Source organism: Chenopodium album, chromosome 16, assembly GCF_948465745.1.
Source record: "Chenopodium album chromosome 16, dcCheAlbu1.1, whole genome shotgun sequence".
Classification (NCBI taxonomy): Eukaryota; Viridiplantae; Streptophyta; class Magnoliopsida; order Caryophyllales; family Amaranthaceae; genus Chenopodium; species Chenopodium album.
In genome coordinates, this window is record NC_137849.1 from 48,115,332 (window position 1) to 48,135,260 (window position 19,929).

The 19,929-nt window shown below is 29.8% G+C and overlaps 2 protein-coding genes and 1 pseudogene across 2 annotated transcripts; 1 reads left to right on the forward strand and 2 right to left on the reverse strand.

The window, feature by feature from the left end:
• Positions 1-7,825: 7,825 nt before the first annotated feature.
• On the reverse strand, positions 7,826-9,577 carry LOC145585735 (uncharacterized). Its single transcript, XM_081642446.1, has 3 exons — positions 9,342-9,577; positions 8,916-8,980; positions 7,826-8,703 (listed from the first exon to the last, which is right to left on the reverse strand). Exon 3 carries the CDS (start codon positions 8,682-8,684, stop codon positions 7,962-7,964), a length of 723 nt encoding a protein of 240 aa, XP_081498572.1. The 5' UTR covers positions 8,685-8,703; positions 8,916-8,980; positions 9,342-9,577; the 3' UTR covers positions 7,826-7,961.
• A 4,114-nt stretch (positions 9,578-13,691) lies between these two features.
• LOC145585736 (uncharacterized) lies at positions 13,692-15,015 on the forward strand. The gene is made up of 6 exons (XM_081642447.1): positions 13,692-13,741; positions 13,873-13,954; positions 14,251-14,346; positions 14,429-14,553; positions 14,643-14,661; positions 14,831-15,015. Exons 1-6 carry the CDS (start codon positions 13,704-13,706, stop codon positions 14,996-14,998), a joined length of 528 nt encoding a protein of 175 aa, XP_081498573.1. The 5' UTR covers positions 13,692-13,703; the 3' UTR covers positions 14,999-15,015.
• Positions 15,016-18,296: 3,281 nt separating this feature from the next.
• Positions 18,297-19,070, reverse strand: LOC145585738 (brassinosteroid-responsive RING protein 1 pseudogene; annotated as a pseudogene).
• Between the last annotated feature and the right edge of the window lie 859 nt (positions 19,071-19,929).

A 19,929-nucleotide genomic window follows, 5' to 3' on the forward strand; every position in this document is an offset into this window, starting at 1 on the left:
CTAGGGAATTAAGAGGTTTTTTAGGTTGGTTCAGTGTTTTCTAGTGGCTTATCAAAAAATTTTGGGGCTTATCATAAATTTATGGGGGCTTTTGGGGGATATTCAAAAGTTTCTTTAAGGTGTTCAGTAGTTCATCTATAAATAAATATTAAACAACAAAAGAGGAAATACACAACATCCAAATAAATTATTATTCATACCAAAATACTTTATAAAATTAATACACAAATTATTGCTTCATACATCACATATATATGGATATAAAAGACAACTTATATGAACATCAAACGGGAAATATATGAACAAAAATATGAGGGATATGGAACGAGTAACATCAGATTTGCTAATTTTATTGCACAATCCACCAAAATTGGTCAAAAAGCTCAAAAGAAAAAAAAAGAAAAAAAAGAAGCAAATTTCCATTTTTTTTAACAAAATCCAGGATAATTCATAGAAAGTAAAGTTTTCCCCATTTTTTGTTGAAAACTTTGGAGCTTCCAGTAATCTAGAGGTAAAAAAAAAAAAAGAGAATCAAAATTGTTAATGAGGGAAACAAAAAATAATATCTAAAAAAAAACTAAAAAAAAAAGGAGAGATTTAAATCGAAAAGGTTGTTTAAAGTTTTAATTCAGATTTTCAAATAATAAAGAGAATATCAAAATTAAATGGTGAAAAAAAAATGGTTGGGCTTCTTTCTATTGGGCGCGGGCTTCTGTTGGGCGCAAATACATTTGGGCTGGGCAGTAGATTGGGTCTGTTGCACCTATTTCTAGGTGCACCATGGTGCATGTAATACCAATTGTAAAGATACAACTAGTAATTATAAGTTTATAGCCCAATTCCAAATGTGTGGCCCAAAACCTAGGCAGTCATAAACCTTTATGAATAGCCCAATCCTTAACTTGCCCTAGAACATGTTTCTTTAAGACCTAAATTTAATAGAAAGAAAGTACGGTAAAAAAAACACCCAAATTCGCTTCCTAATCCACGAACCTCCCTAAATCACTAATGAATTGCGATTTAGCTTGTTTTAAAATTCTTTCATCTCATTTGTAATTTGTATTGCCTTTATCTAATTATTCTCTATAAAAGGGAAAAAAAAAAATCTCAAGTGAAGTTGAGTTAATCCTACCCAACTCATGGACAACCCAACACAGCCTGCTATGTCAACTAGTTGGTGCATCCCAAAGTCATCTAACCCCAAGGTCTCCAACCCAATACACCTATAATCTATTCCTTAGGAATTTTCCTTGTGAGAAGGGGTTTTTAAGCTAGTGTTTTCTTTTCCCTTACTTAGCTTAAAACTAATTAAGCTATCACCTAAGATCTAGCCTTACACAGCCATAAATGGAAATAAAGAAAAACTAGGGAGATCGATAAGGATTACAACTAAATAAAAATCAAGAAAATGTAATCAACTAGGAACATAAAGAGTAACCTATGTAAATTTGTAAATTAAGAGATTATAGTAAATATATTGTTTCAATTTTTTCAGATGTCTCCAAAGAGACATAGTAAAAACATTGTTATTCTTGTATTAATTGTGTTTGTTTAATATCCATGTAACAATTGTGTTTGTTTAATATCCATGTATTGTGTTTGTTATGCTACCGATTGGGTGTTCCATTGTTCTCTGTCTCGACACCGTGCTCTGCTTGTTGAGGGTTTTTCCAGGGGATATTTTTGGTGATCAAGCGGTGTCGTGTGCTGGTATCGTGGGTCTTAAACATCGATATAATGTTGTTCGAGATACCCTAGTTAATGTTTGCTATCGTTATGGGATTTCAGCAAAGAAAGAGGTTGACATTGGGTTGTTTGGAGGGAACGATGAGGCCCTCAGACCTGCAGATGTGTTACTTTATTCTTGAGATCGTGATCGTGATGTCTGTATAGATTTGACAGGATTTTCTCCTTTGACACAGTTAGGGCTATCTAACTTTATTCTTGGACGGGTTGTGACTGATGTAGCTCATCGGAAGCGGGTTAAGTACGAAGCTCGTTGTCAGGCGATTGGATATGGTTTCATTCCCTTCTCTTTTTCTTCGCTTGGGGAATTAGAGAAGGAGCTTGTTGCGTTGCTGAAACGAGTTCAGAGGTTCTCGACGACGCAAGACATTGGAGCACGTGCTGCAGCTCATATATTTACTAGGGTAGGCTTTGCTATAGCTAAAGGAGTGGGGATCCAGATTGTATCTCGACTTGTCACTAATTTATTGTAGGTTGTATGACTTTTGTTTTTGAGATATAATAATAATAATAATAATAATAATAATAATAATAATAATAATTTCATTAACTTAGTACATAGTAATATACTAATATCCATTATGGAGTATATTATATATATTCTAAGTTTCAACTATGTGATAAAAAAAAAAAAGTTTCTAATCAGATTAATGACTATATAACTAAAAAAAAAGCCTAAACTATTAGTTTAAGCCATTAATTGATTTTTAAGTTTTTAATTATTCCACCATTCTCAATTAGTCATTAAATTAACTTATTTATTCCTATAAATTGGCCATAACTGTTTGGCGTGACTTACTTGATCATCAATATTTATAAATAATTATAAATAAAAGGCTAATGTACTATAATCATAATTGTATATTATGTGGAATTGAAGTTGATAAGTAATTCACATGTATTTTTTCCCTTAATTAGGAAGCATGTACTATTGTGGTTAAAGAGAATAATACTCGTATATGATAAATGACAGGGCAGAAAAAATAGAGAATGAAAAAGCAACGACTTTAATTTAGTTTGGATCTTTGTAGGAAAAATAATGGAAAATTAAATACTCCGTATTGATATACCCCATTAAAATAAGGGTATTTTAGTAATTACAATCCTTCAATTGACAACTCGTACTTTGTTAGTACTGTTCAAGAATCACATTTTTAAGACTGTAATCTTTTCTTTTTAAAAATAAAATAAAAATAAATAAAGAGTGAGCTAGTTTTCATTACAATTATAAGGAGAAACAAGACTGTGCCTACAAGCAGGGACCTACCATTATTAGCGGCATCAACATTTAGGGCACTAACCACCAAATATATAGTAATTAACAATAGTATTACTATATAACTATATGTCACTGTGTCCCCCAACTCAACCTCCTATTTTCACTTTCTAGCTTAGTTGTTACAATATTATTAGTATAATTAGTTTATCTTAAGTTAAGGATTAGTTGTAGTCCAATCTCATATTTTCATTTTAGAAGTATGCCTTTCATTTAATAGATGCACTGTACTTCATATGCTTACAATTGTACTTGGAGAGTTCTAGCTTGTTTGACAATTGTGGTGATATCATAAATAAATAATTGTGGACCTTGCGGTACCAACATATTACATATAGAGTATATATCTTGAAACTGTTACGGTGAATACTTTAACGAATTTGTGATAGTTGATATGAATTAATTTGTTTGTGGTGATATCCTTGAACATATCTAACCCTTAATTAAATTTTGTTTGGAGAAAGAAATCACTTTTATATGAAGCTTAAGTTATATATAAAGATGCAGGTTATAATTACTCTAACCTGTAGAGTTCATAGAGAAATTCTTGTAATGCTAGTCTTTCATTCAATTGATGTTACATTATTAGATGCTATGGAAATGTCAAAAACAAGAATCATAAAAGTACAAATTGGAACATTATGATTGAAAAATAAAACGAGGGCCTGTTTTCTAAGGTTACCAAGTTGACTAAATCACCAATTTACTGTATAAATAAAAATGATCATCCCAACCCGATAACCCACTAACCCAATTCCTCCTCCTCCTTTTTTTTTTTTTTTTTTTTTTTTTTTAATGGGAGTGTAAAAAAACATATCATAAATCATGATGATAAAAATACTTGCAATAAAGAAAGTACAAGCTCAAAGAATCTGCCTTTTATTTTATCCTTCCGGTTTCTTTTTGTTGCATTTGTTGGGAGTTTTTGAACCACAATCTTTAGTATGCTCACTACTATTGCTATCATAATCTCATAAAGGGGCAGAAACATCGTATTCGGGGTTTTATTCTATATAAACACTCATTTAGTCACGTAATTGTAAATATTCTTATGTATTTTGGTAAAATTAAAATGGTCATGAGAATAAATCTTTTTCACCCATCTCTAAGACGGGTCTATCGATCATCTTATGTACAATATCTTAGAATGAACTAGAGCTAAAATTTGAAAATACCTTTGTTATTCTTCTTACTAGCAAAAGTACACGCTCTAAAACAGATATTGAATAGCTAAAATGATGGGAGGCTATAGATTTAGACATTACACTTCAAATTGTAATATTCACCAAAGTAGACTGCACTTAGGCCCTGTTCTCTTCACCTTAAAAAAATAATATTAAGTAAAAATAATTTCAGTTCAGTAAAAATAAGTTCAGTTCAGTAAAATTAATTTCAATTCAGTAAAAATAATTTCAGTTCAGTAAAAATAAGTTTTCTTAAAGAATAATTATAATAGAAAATCAGCAAAAATAATTTCAGTTCAATAAAATTAATTTAAGTTCAGTAAAAATAATTTAAGTTTAGCAAATATAATTTTGTTTCAATAAAAATAATTTCAGTTCAGCAAAAATAAGGTGAAGAGAACGGGGTCTTAGTATGAAGTAAATATTAGAAGTTAGCCGGTTAGGGTATGTGTATATATATATATATATATATATATATATATATATATATATATATATATATATATATATATATATATATATATATATATATATATATATATATATATATATATACACACACACATATATGTACCTCATTGATTTTTCGAACATAACCAAGACAACATTATCAATGAACTCTTCTGTTTTTACTCTGTAACAATCTTTTTACAGAATAACTAAAAGCATATGATAAAATCATAAACTTCTGTATCAAATGGCAAGTTCACCATATATGAAGATGTAAATTTACTGATTTACTTACATTGTTTCTAGTCATCAGTTGATCTAAAATTATGATCAATTGATGATACACATGCATCTAAGTAAGCCGAAGCCACACTATAGCATTTGCTACTGCTATACACAACATGGTGTACTGCTAGCTTGATCAAAGTTGAATTTGAACTTTATCTAGACAACACGAGAGAGACTAGCGCTTAAGGGATGATTTGCACCAAACATAACATAATCGTCTAACATCCACAAGTTGCAAAAACTATGAAATGGAGGTAGTATAAGCAGGTTGTTAAATTAAATGTCACCAAACAGTAGTACAACATATATACTTATATATGGTCCTATATATATACACTCTTAACTACTGCAAAAATACTTATATAATCCGAGTAATGATACGAGTAATGGCAAATGTATGTGGTGCTTTATCAAAATTTACATCGCATTTTGACAAATAATTGGTGTCAAACTAGGATTTACCCACTTGGAAAATAAATAGAATATCCTATAACTATATATATAATGAACTACATACTATGAGTATGAGTATATCTTAAGCACAAAATTGATAATTTTCCATGTTATTTTATTTATTTTTTTCCAATATAGGGCAATTGCATATCATCTTTGTTGAATGTTGGTTGAATCGTGTCTTTAACACAATTATAATATTAAATGACAATCCACTTCAATGTATTTTGTGTTTATAAAATATCGGATTGTGGGTGATGTATAATGATATACGGAATAATTCATATCTAGCACATGTCAATTTGGTCTCAAATTCTTACTCTTTTAGTAAATAAATTCAATAGGACTACTATAAAATATGATACTTCAAAAATGGAGGAAGATTTAAACTTATGAACTTGTAATCATAGACACCCAACATTTGCCACAAAAACAAGAGATCATCAACTCTTATAACTAATTTAAAGATAATATATACTCTGTATATGTAAAAGAATTGTTTAAATTAATTAATGGGAAAATAAAAATACACTCCCATATATAAATAAGGTTTTCCGGATATAAAGAGGGATACAATTATCATTTATTTTAAATTCTACTTTTTTGGATTTTTACCACTTAAATCATCAGTTTGCAGAAGATATTGCTATTGGTTTACATTACCACTAATGAAAATCTGTAATGAATTGCTTATGTATAAATTCAAGACATATAAACATTCAGCTAAATTATTGTCTATAATTTCTATATACATTTAAATATCAACTTATATAATCACATTATTACAGATAAGATACGTTAATATAAAATATCTTTATTTAAAAAAATACCTTTATTTAAAGATTACAGATTAATAAAGCAATATAAAACAAAGAAAAAAAATATTTTATTATTAATTTTATTTTTTTTAATTTAAGGTTTAAATTATAAGATTGTATATTCAATATTTTATCAATTACATATTGTTATTTGATTATTATTTAAGTTATTACTTTTTATTTTTTTAATGTTTTTGACGGGAAATTATTTGTTGTGTACACGACACGTATACTTTTGTGATAACTCTGATGCTCTTAAGTATATAGTATATATTATAACACGCATTAAAATTACTTTAAAGTATTTAAAATCACCGTATCCTAAAATTACCCTAAAATGAGCAAAAGTTACCCTAATATGAATGAAAGTTACCCTGACATACATAAAAATTATTTATGCTTTATTGATAAAAGTTACTCGAAAAAATGTAAAAGTAACCCCTGATATACAGTAAATTACACTACACCGACGGTATATAAAAGTTACTCATTATTAGTGAAAGATAGATATATACAAAAGTATGTTATGATATTAAATACACAAATTATTTTTCGTTTTATGATTTTAAATTGAAACCATTTTTATAAAATTTAAAATAATTTTTGCTAAATAAAAATCATTTTTATTGATTCTTTATTATATAACTATAAGTAAAGCAACACTTCCACTAGCCTAAACAAGTTTCTTGGAAATACTCCTCTCTCCTCCTTCATCTCTCCAAAACCCTAGCCTTCATTGTTGAATTTTGAAGGGGCTTTCATCGGTTTTAACCGGTGGAAAGCCTCAATCCTTATTTCTTTAAAGTTTTTTTAAGTTTATAATAATGCTTCCTTATTTTGGGAGAAACTTTTCTCCCTCGAAAGAAAGGGTTTTCGATCTCCTTCGAAAAAAGACAAGAGTTTTTCGATCTCCTTTGAAAGACAAGTTGAAAGACAAGGTTTATCTCCTATCCTCGGGAGAGAAATTTCTTAGTTTTAAATCCATGATATTAGATCTAATGGATTGTCGTAAAATTATTTTGTTCTTGAAAAAGTTATCAAGTTTTCGAATACAGACAATTGAATCAGAAGGAAAACATCCTCACGGCTACAAAGAATCGTTAGATTGTCTTTCCAACAAAGCTGTATTTTCCAGCGATATAAGCGGGAGATGTTCTACAGTGCAAGATTTACTCGTCATCGTAGTTTTTATGAAGGAAAATTTTATTTGATTCAATATCTCTCTATTGTAGAAGTCGTATGACTTTTAATTAATAAAATATTTTTGCTATTAAAAAAAATATAACTATAAGTATTTTTTTTTTCTATTATTAGTTTTTACACATATTAAAAATTATTTTAACTAAATTGAATTATTTATACTGAACTTTAATTAAATAAGGTGAAAGAAACAATACTTATTACGCAATAATTAATTATGGAGTAATAATTCTAACGTTTAGGAAGTGAATTGCAAAAATATGCATTACAACATTAGGCTTCCAAAGTTTGACCAATATATAGAGGATTGCTCATTTGACAAGTCACTCACAAAATAATTTTTTTTTTAAAAAAGCTTGCTATTCTTACTCGACGGTCAGCTACTTCAAATGACAGCACAATACAACACATTAGAAAAAAGATAAGAAAAAAAAAAAGCACCATAAAATTTGGACAAATACAAACAACAAAAGAAAGAAAACCTACAAGCTACAACCTTCGACCTTCCTAGCAGCAACTAAGCAAAATTAAGCATTGATAATAAAATCACATTAACGATTTAAGTGACCTAGCTTTCACAGGCTTACGAATTCTCCTCCCACCATTATTTTCATCTTCATCCTCATCATCATCATCGAAATCGTCTTCGACATATTCGATTTCATTATCCAAATTACTATCCATCTCAACAATTTTAGTACCAGCATTAGTATTAGTAATAGTATTACCCTTCATTTTCTTGTTGTCGTCATCATCTTTATCGTCTTCACTCATAATGTTATGACTAGTTGAGGAAGAACCAGCCGATTCATCAGTTTCATCGATCATTGTTTTATTGAAATAATTGCTATCATTACCCACATTGTGCTTGTTCCCTCCTCTTCTCTTGCTCCACCTCGGGCCGAACCCGGAATAATAGTAAAACTCATAGGGGTTGCTATTGCTACTATTACTATGATTATTCGCGGGCTTTGTGGTTGCCGGTGTTGCCGGGGTGATTACCGTTGGTGTCGTAGGTGTTGCTGCGGGTGTGGTGGGCTTCTTGGGCCGTCCCCGCTTCTTTGGAGGAGTGGGGATTGGCGGAAGTGCCACCTTAAGCGGTGGCGGCTTGAGTTGGTGATGGATATGTTGCCACCCTTTGTTCCTTCCATTGCCAACACCAATTTGTTGTTGTTCATCTCTAACAAATTCTCTCTCCTCGAGAAGAGACTGTAATGGTGGTGGCGGCGGCGGCAGCGGTTTTTCGACGTACTCGAACGATAATTCCATGGACTCCCCACTAGGGAAGCTGTATTAACAACCACCATTTCAATCATAAAGGGATAAAAAGAAAGAGTGATACTTTTTTTTTATCAATTTTTGAATTTAAGCGGAAAGATTTCTTTTGTAAAAAAAAAAAAACCTTCCAAAATTAAAACCCTAGAACTCGAGAAAAAAATAATTTCATTGGAGATGAAAATAATTGAACTAGATAATATGAAAGATTAACTAATTAAATACCTCTCTGAAGAAGGAAACGCATCCGCTAAGCTACCATTAACGGCAAATCCATCTCCCCATTCACCCTGAGTGAAATTAATCGACGTCGTGAAAAAATAATAAACAAGTTAACTAAAGATGAACTAATTAAACCATTAACCTACTCTAATTACGATAATTACAGCTTAATAGTATCATCTAAAATCAAATATATATTTACTACTTAGAACCCTAGAAATGGAGCTCAAAAAATAAACTCCATTTTCAAACCCTACTTTTTTTTTATCGCGCCTACAATAGTTTTTTTTGCAGAAAAAAATGAAAATGCAACAAAATGTAACGATATTTCTCAAAATAATTAATACAAAGTTTGAAATTGAAATTGTTGGGGATAAAAATTAGATCTGAAAACCAGAAAATTAAAAAAAAAAATGAAAATGAAAATACCTGGAGAGAGAAAGAGTCGACATCCCAAGGAGAACGATTGAGCTGACTAGAAATGATGATGAAGAAGATGTTATTAGCCTTGCGTTTTTTCTAATCCTCATAATTTTCTTCTAGATTTTTCGCAAATTTCAGATCTGCTAAAAATAATTTCTTTCAGTTCTTCTGAAAATGTTTTTTTTTTTTTTTTTTTTTTGGGAGGGTTGAAAGGATGTTTTAATTTAATTTTTCTCTCTATTATTCGTCGTTGTCTAGCTTTGCAGATCTCTTATCAAAGACGTGGAGTTACCTCTATATTTATAATGAGGGTTTTTTTTTTTAAGTTTTCCTTTTGTTTGGTGTGGTTGCAATAAAAGAATATATATAAATAAATTAAATTTTATAAATAAATTAAAATGGAGATGAGTTTCTGTTGCTTTCTCGATATTTCAGAAATTTGAAATTCCTTTATACCCTTGGTTTAAGTGTATAATTACATGAATAGCATCCACATGTAATTTATTATTTTAATATATGGATCAAGAAATGGACTGTGGGCATGACATGTTATATTTTTTTGTCCTAAGGTGGTGCCTGGTGCCTTTTTCGGCAATAGATTACGCAATGGTGTGTCTTTGGTTCCATTTATTTTTCCGGAAAGTATTTGATCTATAATTACAAGTAAATTAATTGGCATAAAATGAATGAAAATAACTTTAAAGGTTTTTAGAAATAGAGAAAGTATTTCTTTTGAAAGTTAGTATGCACATTTTCATTCTTGTTCCTAATTAACATAGTAATAACATTCGATTTTCTCTTCTCATATTTTTTTTTTTTCTTCTGACATTGCAATCTTATTTTTATCTCTTTTTATGTCTTTTAAAAAAACAAATAAAAATAAAACAATTTTAGCATACAGATAATTTGTTAATACGAGTGGCAAGATATGTATACAATTATATATATACTTGTATACAAAATCTGAAATCAATTAAAACACAAAGCTTAAAAGATATTGCAAGCTATTTATCGATCATTTCAAATTTTAAATTGTATTTCTTTTTTTATAAGAAAAAACAATTTTCTTTTAAAACACAAAGCTTATAAGATATTGCAACGCTGTTTATCGATCATTTCAAATTTTGAGTTGTATCATTCATGTATAAGCTATGTTTACTTTAGATTATTTCAGGTCCTTATTACTTATTTATGTACATACTTTATCGTTTTATATGCGATTTTTTTTTTTACAAATTATTTTTAATTTCGTAATGAAAAAAAAATACTCGTAAAAACTATATAACGGGAACTAAATATATACTTAATTTATGTAACAACCAACAAATAGGTCATTTGGATTTTTTTTTTTTTTTTTTTTTTTTTTTTTTTTTTTTGAAGTGTTAGGGTGGGGAATGGGAACATTTTTTTTTTGTTATTGTTGTTGCTGTGGTGGAAGGAAGAGGAGTTCTTAGCTCGTACATATATATAGCAATACATGCGAAAATGCAAATGTGGGTAATTTTAAAAAAATCTGTAGCATTTTCACCTCATACTGCACTTCTTGTATGTTCTATGCTAGGTGTTATTACACGATATAAGAAGTTGTTTAATTAATTGACATAAACTTATACTTCGAACTTTGTATTCAAATAAGGTTGTACTTTATATTCCATCTGCTATTTATTGCATTGATTTAATCAATATCAAGTTTTAGAAATTTTTTGAGTAATATATTATGTTAGGTTAAGTGTTTACTTAAAAGTAAGAAATGTGAGGGTTAAAAAAAAAAAAAACCTTTTTATAAATGTTAATTAATTATAATTAAAATGATTTATACGAAGTACTTAGTTATATAATTAAATCAAATGTACATTGACAAATATAAAACTCAAACATAAAACATAGCAATTTAAAAAAAAAAAAAGTTGGGTAAAGTAAAAATTACTCGAATTACCAAGACTAATCAAGTTAATGTTGTTAGTACACTATTTAGAGCCTGTTCACATTTACTGAAGTGCTGAGCTGAGCTGAACTGAACTGAACTGAATTGAAGTGAGCTGAAATGAATATTTTATGAGAGAGGGAAATTAGGAGCTGAAATGAACTGATTGGAGCTAAACTGAACTAAACTGATTGGAGCTGAACTGAACTGAAATTAAGTAAATGTGAACAGACCCTTAATTTGCCTCTTTGATGTACTTTTGAAAAAAAAATAAAAAATCATACAGTCCTACGTATAATTGTAACATTAATCTTACACAGTACTTTTAATTTTAATATAAAATAAAAGTAGGTAGAGATAAAATAAGAGAGATTTAATAAATGAAAATGTGTAAATATTGTGAAATAACACGATATAGTAGTAAAAAGAGTTTTTTAAAATGAAATAAAGTGAAAAATGTTGAAAATATTATAAAATGGAAAAGAACAAAAATATTAGAAAATTATAAATTATAAATAAAAAAACTAAGATACTCCTTTAAATTTCTTAAAATGTAACAGTTTGATTTTTGTACTATTCACATGTGACCATGTTTGACTTAATTTTTTTGATATTATAAAATAAATAAATGTTATTATATAATATATCATTAGATTCGTCACAATATCTACTTTCATAATATAATTTTGTTATAATTTTTACTAATAGACAATTAAAGATATTTATAGTCAAAGTTATATCTTACAAATATGCCGTCCAAACTGCTGCAATAAAAAAATATATGTAAGGGAGTAGTACTTATGAATAGAGGTGTCAAAACCATACCCAAAACTGATCCAAAAAGTTTCAATTTAGATTTGGACTTGTGTGGACTTAATAATTTAGTATGACTCAACTTTAAAAATTGACCCAACCCGACTTTATTAGACTTAATCCGATCATTTAAATTGACACCTCTACTTACTGAGTACTCGGCATATAGAGTCCGCTAAAAATGGTAAGAGCTTAATTAGAACCGTTAAAGTTAAAGTGATAAAGACTTTGTACCCTATGGGCCTTGCCCAACGTTTTGATACTATGGACCAAAGCCCAATTTAAAATGTGTTTCATTATTAATTAGTAAGTCTTTAAAGCTTACTTCTTAACACCAAATACCATGCGCTACTAGAGTACTACTTAGATAATTGATTCAGCATCAAAATTTCACTTTCATAATTTCATTTAAAAGACATAAATGATATATCCTCCATTTTTGTTACATTGATTTAAATTATTAATTGGCCAAATGTTTAAATTAGAGACCTTGAATTTTTTTTTTTAGTAAAAATCAAGATCCTAATATATACTAAGGCCACGTTCTCTTCACCTTATTTTTGATGAAGTGAAATTATTTTTACTGAAACAAAATTATATTTGCTGAACTTAAATTATTTTTACTGAACTTAAATTAATTTTACTGAACTGAAATTATTTTTACTGATTTTCTATTATTCTTCTTTAAGAAAACTGAATTTTACTGAATTGAACTTATTTTTACTGAATTGAAATTAATTTTACTGAACTGAAATTAATTTTACTGAACTAAACTGAAATTATTTTTACTTAATATTATTTTTTTAAGGTGAAGAGAACAGGGCCTAAGTATATATATTTAATTTTGTTCTCCAAAAAAGAAACTTATCCATAATACTATAGTTATTTGTAAAGAAAGTCTATAAGATTTATGAGATTTAAGTGACCACTCAATGACGCGGTTAAAGCCTTAAAGATTCAATTCTCATTGCCTATTGAATATTATAATGGATAAATGGTCCTTTACTTTTTTAAAGATCATTTGGTAAATTTTTTAAAGATCATTTGGTAAATTTTTTGAACTCTCTTTCATATTTGCTGATGATCATTTGGTGAATTTAATTCCTTCCACCTTTTTTCTAAACTATTTTATTTTTGTCTCGATTAATTTAACTTTTTTAAAGATCATTTGGTAAATTTTTTTCCTTCAACTTTTTGAATGTTTAATTTTGTGGCGGACTTTGACTTGAAATAAGTGTTATAAGGAATTTTTTAGGAGTGCAAAGCATGATATAATTGACCACATCATCCTTTATTCAACCCGACACAACCTTGGAGCATCATAGTAACATATTTGAACATGTAATAAATTAATATAATTCCCATTAATTCAGAATCATATCGAAGTTGGAACATTCATAGTACATTTAATCTCTAGTTTAACACAAATATGTATTAAATTAGTAAATGTATGTTTTATGTATGATATGTCTTAATAAAGTTTTGCTGATATTGCTGATCTGGTTAATTGTGGACAAACTTGTCACTGTGTTCATGCCCTAAAGACTAAAGTAAATTTGTAAATGTATGTTTTATGTATGATATGTCTTAATAAAGTTTTGCTGATATGCAGTGCACCATGTGCTTCTTACATGCTTCGCAAACGAGCCTTGTATGGTGATATGAGAAGGTTAATTGAACACATCTCTAGCATAACTTCAATATTAAGTAGTCTATGAAACTTTTGTGTATATGCATGAACATAACATAACATAACATAACATGCTGATACTTTTTTTTTTTTTTCCCTTTTTCTGACAGATACACATGTTGTGGTGGATATATGCCCTGTAGTGGCAAGTGTGGAGAGCAAAAATGTCCTGAATTTTGTCTTTGTACTGAGGTTTACATTGCCTTTCTTGCTTTAATTTGCATTTAACTTCATGACTGTGTGTACTACTTTGTTCTGATCGATATAAGTGTTCAATTACGAAACTTGGTACATACCATCCGATCCCTAAATGTAGTTCAGAGATGATATCAAGGAATTGACTAAAAGTATGTACCATAACATTCCTGTAAGGTTTGATTTGGAATATAAAATAGACAAGTGAAGTAGTGATCTTTCTTGTTACAATAAGCCCTTATTAAATGGAAAGTGGGCTACTATTTTGTGATGAACTTAGTGTTTTATATCAGGTTGTATGTTGTTTCTCAAATTCTGTTGCCTCAACGCGCTTCATGCTGCAAGACGAGTTTAACATTCACACTACAAAATGCGATAACTGCATAATTGTACTCCATCTTCCCCTTCATTATGTTTGATTTCCAAAATTTCTTTGATAATTGTACTAACTGATATATTTTTGGGGGTCAGGGATTCATGTTCTTCCTCCAGTATTTTGCATGCTTATGTTCAATAGTTGCTTGCTTAACTGGAAGCGAAGAACTCAATGACCTTTCACAATGCTTGAATTGTTTATTGGATACAGTTATGTGCACGTAAGTTTGTCATATCTACTGATTGAATATGATCTGGTTGCTTTGATGACTACATACTAACTAATTCATCATATTTTGGACATTTGCAGGGTTTGTGCATGTATGCAGGTATGCAGAACTAACTATACTACTTAACTCTGCAAATTTTTGCTGTCATTTGTTAATTACTAGTATTTCCTAGATTGTGTAACATACATTTAACATATTTCTGCTTTTAGATACAGAGCATTCTATCCTAATACAATTCATCATTGTATATGTTAATGATAAAATGCAGACGCAGCATAAGCTTGAGTTAGATAAAAGAGATGGCATCATTAGCGCGTTTCCTGCAATGACAGTCCCTCCTGTACAGCAGATGTCACGCATGGATCCCAGAGCTCACCCCCCATCAGTTGCTGGGAATCCTCAGATCGCCGTTGCATATGGTTATCCTGCCCGTTAGTTTAAGGCTAGTTATTCATATATGCTCTTTACTAGTAAATGTATACAGAGTTGTGAAGTGTTGGCAAAATTCTTTGTAGGAAAGCATAAGAAGGAATGATATTATGCATTACATTAGCTTGTGAATATTGTTATTTACTTGCTTGTATGATGCAAATAAAAGGCCTTAATTATTGTAAGTAAATTGAATTATTAATGCTATTCTTCAAATTGTGACACTGTACTATACCAAATTAAGTTGTCATTATATTAACATGCTTAGCTTGATTATTGATTATTGAGCTGATCAAATGTAACGCATCTAACTTGATTCGAGCAGACATAACGATCAAACCTTAACATGACCCAAATGTTTGATATGGGCACGCAAATTTCGCAATCTCAGAAAGGAGGTTGGCAAGGGCAAGGCCATATTTTGTTTACTTATGATATGAACTTTAATCATGAATTTGAGCTAATTAAATATCAGTATAGAATAGCAAAAAGAGTTGATGAGTTCAATAATGGAATATTAATAAGAGCAATCACTAGATATAATAAGAACATCTATAATGTACTTGAACCCCGGTGTCCAACATTCTTGGTCGGATAGCAATATAATACAACATCAACATAAATACAATATAATGTTATGCTCAACCTCACTTGTTTAATAGCCAAACTATGTTTCTTCTAGGAACCTCACTTTATACTTCCTCAATTTTATTTTTATCTGAATTGTTGGTAATTTAATAGCAATTTGTGATATAAAGAGAAGTTTAGACTATACTTGTATGAGTTTATGGCTATATTAGCCACTATAGACTGTAGAGTACACTTTCATGGTAGGTTTGAGAACATATGACAATTGATAGGGCCAGAGTTGTAGTGTAGTAGGTAGTTTTGGGTGGATAATGGAGCCATAAATTTAATACTATTTGGTTATTGAAAGAAATTTCGTAATCAGTAGGTGAGAGGACCCACATCACATGAGATATAAAGAGAGCGCTCCGTATATATGAGAATAAACTTTAATTTAACAGCCAAGGTTGTTTCTAAACTTTTGATGTAGATTTAGAGAACCCCATAATTTTTAACTCATTAATTAAATACTTAAACAAGAAGACTAATTAAAATTAGACTTACATTAGAGTAGTACAAGTATGTACTGTAACTCTGTAAACAGGATCGAGGCAAGGGTAATGGGCCCCGGGCCGACAAGGTAGAAAGATTCGTAGGCCCAAAATCAATGACAAAAATGGGTTATTAGCAATGGAGACTTTACGTCCCAAAAAAAAAAAAAATTAAAAAAAAATGGAGACTTTAGGTGATTAATTAAAGTTGGGGTGGGTGTTACACTGTTAGGTATTACAGCATTTAGGATTTGACATATTCGTTAGCTTAGGCGGCAGCCAATTTTTGTTAATTTCAAGTTTTGTAATCATTTTTCTTGTAATTAATCATCATATCATTAGTTGTGCTTATGATACCTTAATTATATATTCATATGGGGATTAGTGCATGATTAAATTACCCACTTATATTGTTTCAAAAAAAAAAAAAAAAATTACCCACTTATATACTCTTATTATGCTTAATACTTCTCATTGATGCTATCCATATACGCACATGTGGGTGCGAAAGCTTCAAGTCTTTCCACATTCTTGGTCCGTCTTTAACCCTTACCCGTATCATTCTTAGATTAATAAATCTGATCATAAATCATTACTATCTCGAATGTTTGATGAGTCCCCGACATTACATCCACCGTCCCAACCAAGAAAATAAAGGGGATAAAAAAGAAAGGGAACGATAGAAGTTGTCAGGAAAAATAATAAAGGCCATGTGCCATCAACTTAGTAGAGAAAAAAGTTTAACAGCAAGTTGAAAAAATTAACAGAAATAGGAGAAATTCAGAGTACAGAAGCCTGAGACAGGGATAGATCAAGTGCGCACATACACCCAAAAATTAGATACTACTCATTCATCACTTAATACAACTACTACTATACTTTGAAAAACATTGAACCATTTTATGTCTCCAAATTTAAATAAATATTATAATATGGTCCCTTTTGTATGTAATGTGTTTACTAAGAAAACAATGGGGGACAAGAATACAAGATTTGCTAGGATGGCATGATTTAGTCACCCATATTATCAAGTTTGGGAAAAGTGTTAAAGCATTTATACACATGATTTCTGCATACACAATCACTCTCCTATCTTAATTATTTATATTTCTAATTAAATTAATTAGTCGGATTTATATTTTATTATTATATACATGTATTAATTGAAGTTATAGATATGGAGTATGAGTCTTACCAACGATGACTTGTGTCACATATATACAAGTAACATATGTGCCGTGAAAGACTCAATCTTATGCTTCAGCTAAAGAAGTTTAATTGAAAGGGATGAGAATCGAACCAAGTCAGTACGAGTTATGACTATCATTGAGCTTCGATGAGAAGCTACTTCGATTATCAAAAATTCACAAAACAAAGAGACAAAAAAATGGTTATTGCTTTAAGGTACTTTAAGGGACAAAATAAACTTTTATAATGATCTTTGGATATCTAAAAACTTTGATTTTCAAGTCTAATAGATGATTGCATCTTAGAGTATAAAGTTTAAAATAATAATTAAGAGGTGATGGGTAAATGTAAATTAGTGGCTAGAACATGAATTATTAATCAAAAGATTTGTTTTTTCCTCTTCATTTTTACACATAAAAAATACATTATTAGTAGTAGTATTATTGTAATTATACACATGCAGGACCACATAAAAACACTGATCCACTAGTACAACTACCTATTGCAAAAAAAATAATTGCAAAATTATGCTATTATATGGTGACAAGATCCGATCATATCGCTTGTTATCTAGCTATCTGTGTCAATTACTTTCGAGTACTTATTAAGATTTTCTCTTTTTACAATTTTTAATTTTATTTTTTTGGTAATGATTTTTGAACCTCTCATGGTCCTATCCACTTTCACAAGGCATTATCATAAAACCGTACAATTATGCATTTTAATCATTTTAATTATTTATAATTTGTACGAAATAGATTATTAGTCTTATAGATTGTAAAATAAGTTAAATTTTAGCAAATTACACTCAATTTATATGAATAATTAAAGTTTGTACGCAATGATTAATTATTTGCTTAAATAATAACCATAATTTTTTTTTTTATGATGAGTTTATCATCATAATTATCTACAATATAATTGTTATTTAATCATGAACAAAAAAAATGATGAAAATGACACTATAATAGTTTAGAAGAAATTATATACTTGTATCATACAACAATGTTCAATATGATGTTTTTATTATTATTATGAACATAAACCTCCTAAATTATCATTAGTGATGTACAACCTCATAATCATATACACTAAGAAAATTTTTAAAAAGTGACAAATAAAACTATTTTATCCTAGTAAAAAGAAAAGAAAAGAAATTAAAGAGAAAATCCAGTGTAGTTATAATGATCAACATACTGAAGAAGATCGCAAGAATCAGCAGCTAATAGCCGTTGATTAAACTCATCAAGCAAATCATGAAGAAGGAAAGGTGTACGGCAAAGAGGACACGTACGATGATCAAGGTCCATCCAACGGTCAAGACAATCTTTATGAAAAATGTGTTTACAGTTGGATAACCACCTGATCTCTTCACCACTGCTAAACTCATACAAGCACACTGCGCAGCTTTCCTTCTCTTGTTGCTCCTTGGAGACACGTACGAGAGGGAGGAGTTCTCGTGTTACGATAGCGGATAACGGTGGGGAGGTGGGCCCCACCATTATTCGAGGGGTGGTAGTTGTAGTGTTTAGTGGTGGAGGTAGCTGATCGAGGGCAATAGGGCCTGGCTCGAGAAAGTCGGACAAGCCCATGTAGTTGAAGAGATTGAAGAGGATTTTACGGAGTGATGTGAAGAAGGTGAGAGTGTGGATGAAGAGAGTTGGGATGAATACTTCGGTGTATCCAACTGGGAAACCCATGTTTGTGGTTTTTGTGTTTGGGGGATGAATAGAAAGGGGGTATCTTGTATTATATAAGGGAAGGCTGGTGGGGGTGTTTCATGTTTTGGTATGTGACAAACCACTAGCAATCTAGTATGGTATATATGGTTGGTAGGCCCTTTTCCACTACTCCCGCTGCAGTCATACGACTTATGTGGTACGCACAACTATAACCGTCATTAATTTGTTAAATCTAGTAAGTTACATCGATTTTAACTACTTACTCTTTGAATCCGTTGTCATAATAACTATTATTTTTAATTTTTAGTGTCACTCTGGTAGATGAGGTACAAATAAACCATATATAATTTTTAATGTTACTCTGTAATAATTAACTTAATTGGTTAAAGTCTTAAAACTAATATTATACCTAAGACCTGAAATCAAACCTCTTTTATGTCTCTACCCTTACAATTTTCTTTTTTTTTAAAAAAAATAAATCTATTTCTATCTTAAATAGGCATGAATTGCATGATATTATAAGATTCATAATGTCAAGGGATGGAGTAAGAGTATCTTTTCTTACTAATTTCTTTCTAGTAGTAGTAAATTATCAAGATTCTTCATTCATATTTTAATTAAATTAAAAATAAACATAGGACTATAATAATATCTTATATGTCTTCCTATAATATGCTGTTATAGTAGGGATTGTCTTTTGGAGGTTCCATTAGGAAAAAAAAAGGGAGGGAAGTAGGCTCCTTGTCGTAGCTAATGCTAAGTGAATCTACTCCATAATCTTAAAAAAGGGTCCCAACCTATTGCATCCCAAGAAAATTAAAGTTGTATTCCTAAAAAAACGTTGAAAAGTAGACGCACTAAGTTTATTTTACGATTAGTAGATAGGCTTTTAGTGCCAAATTTTCAAAAGAATCGACTGTATAATAAGAACCAAGAACAAATAATAAACT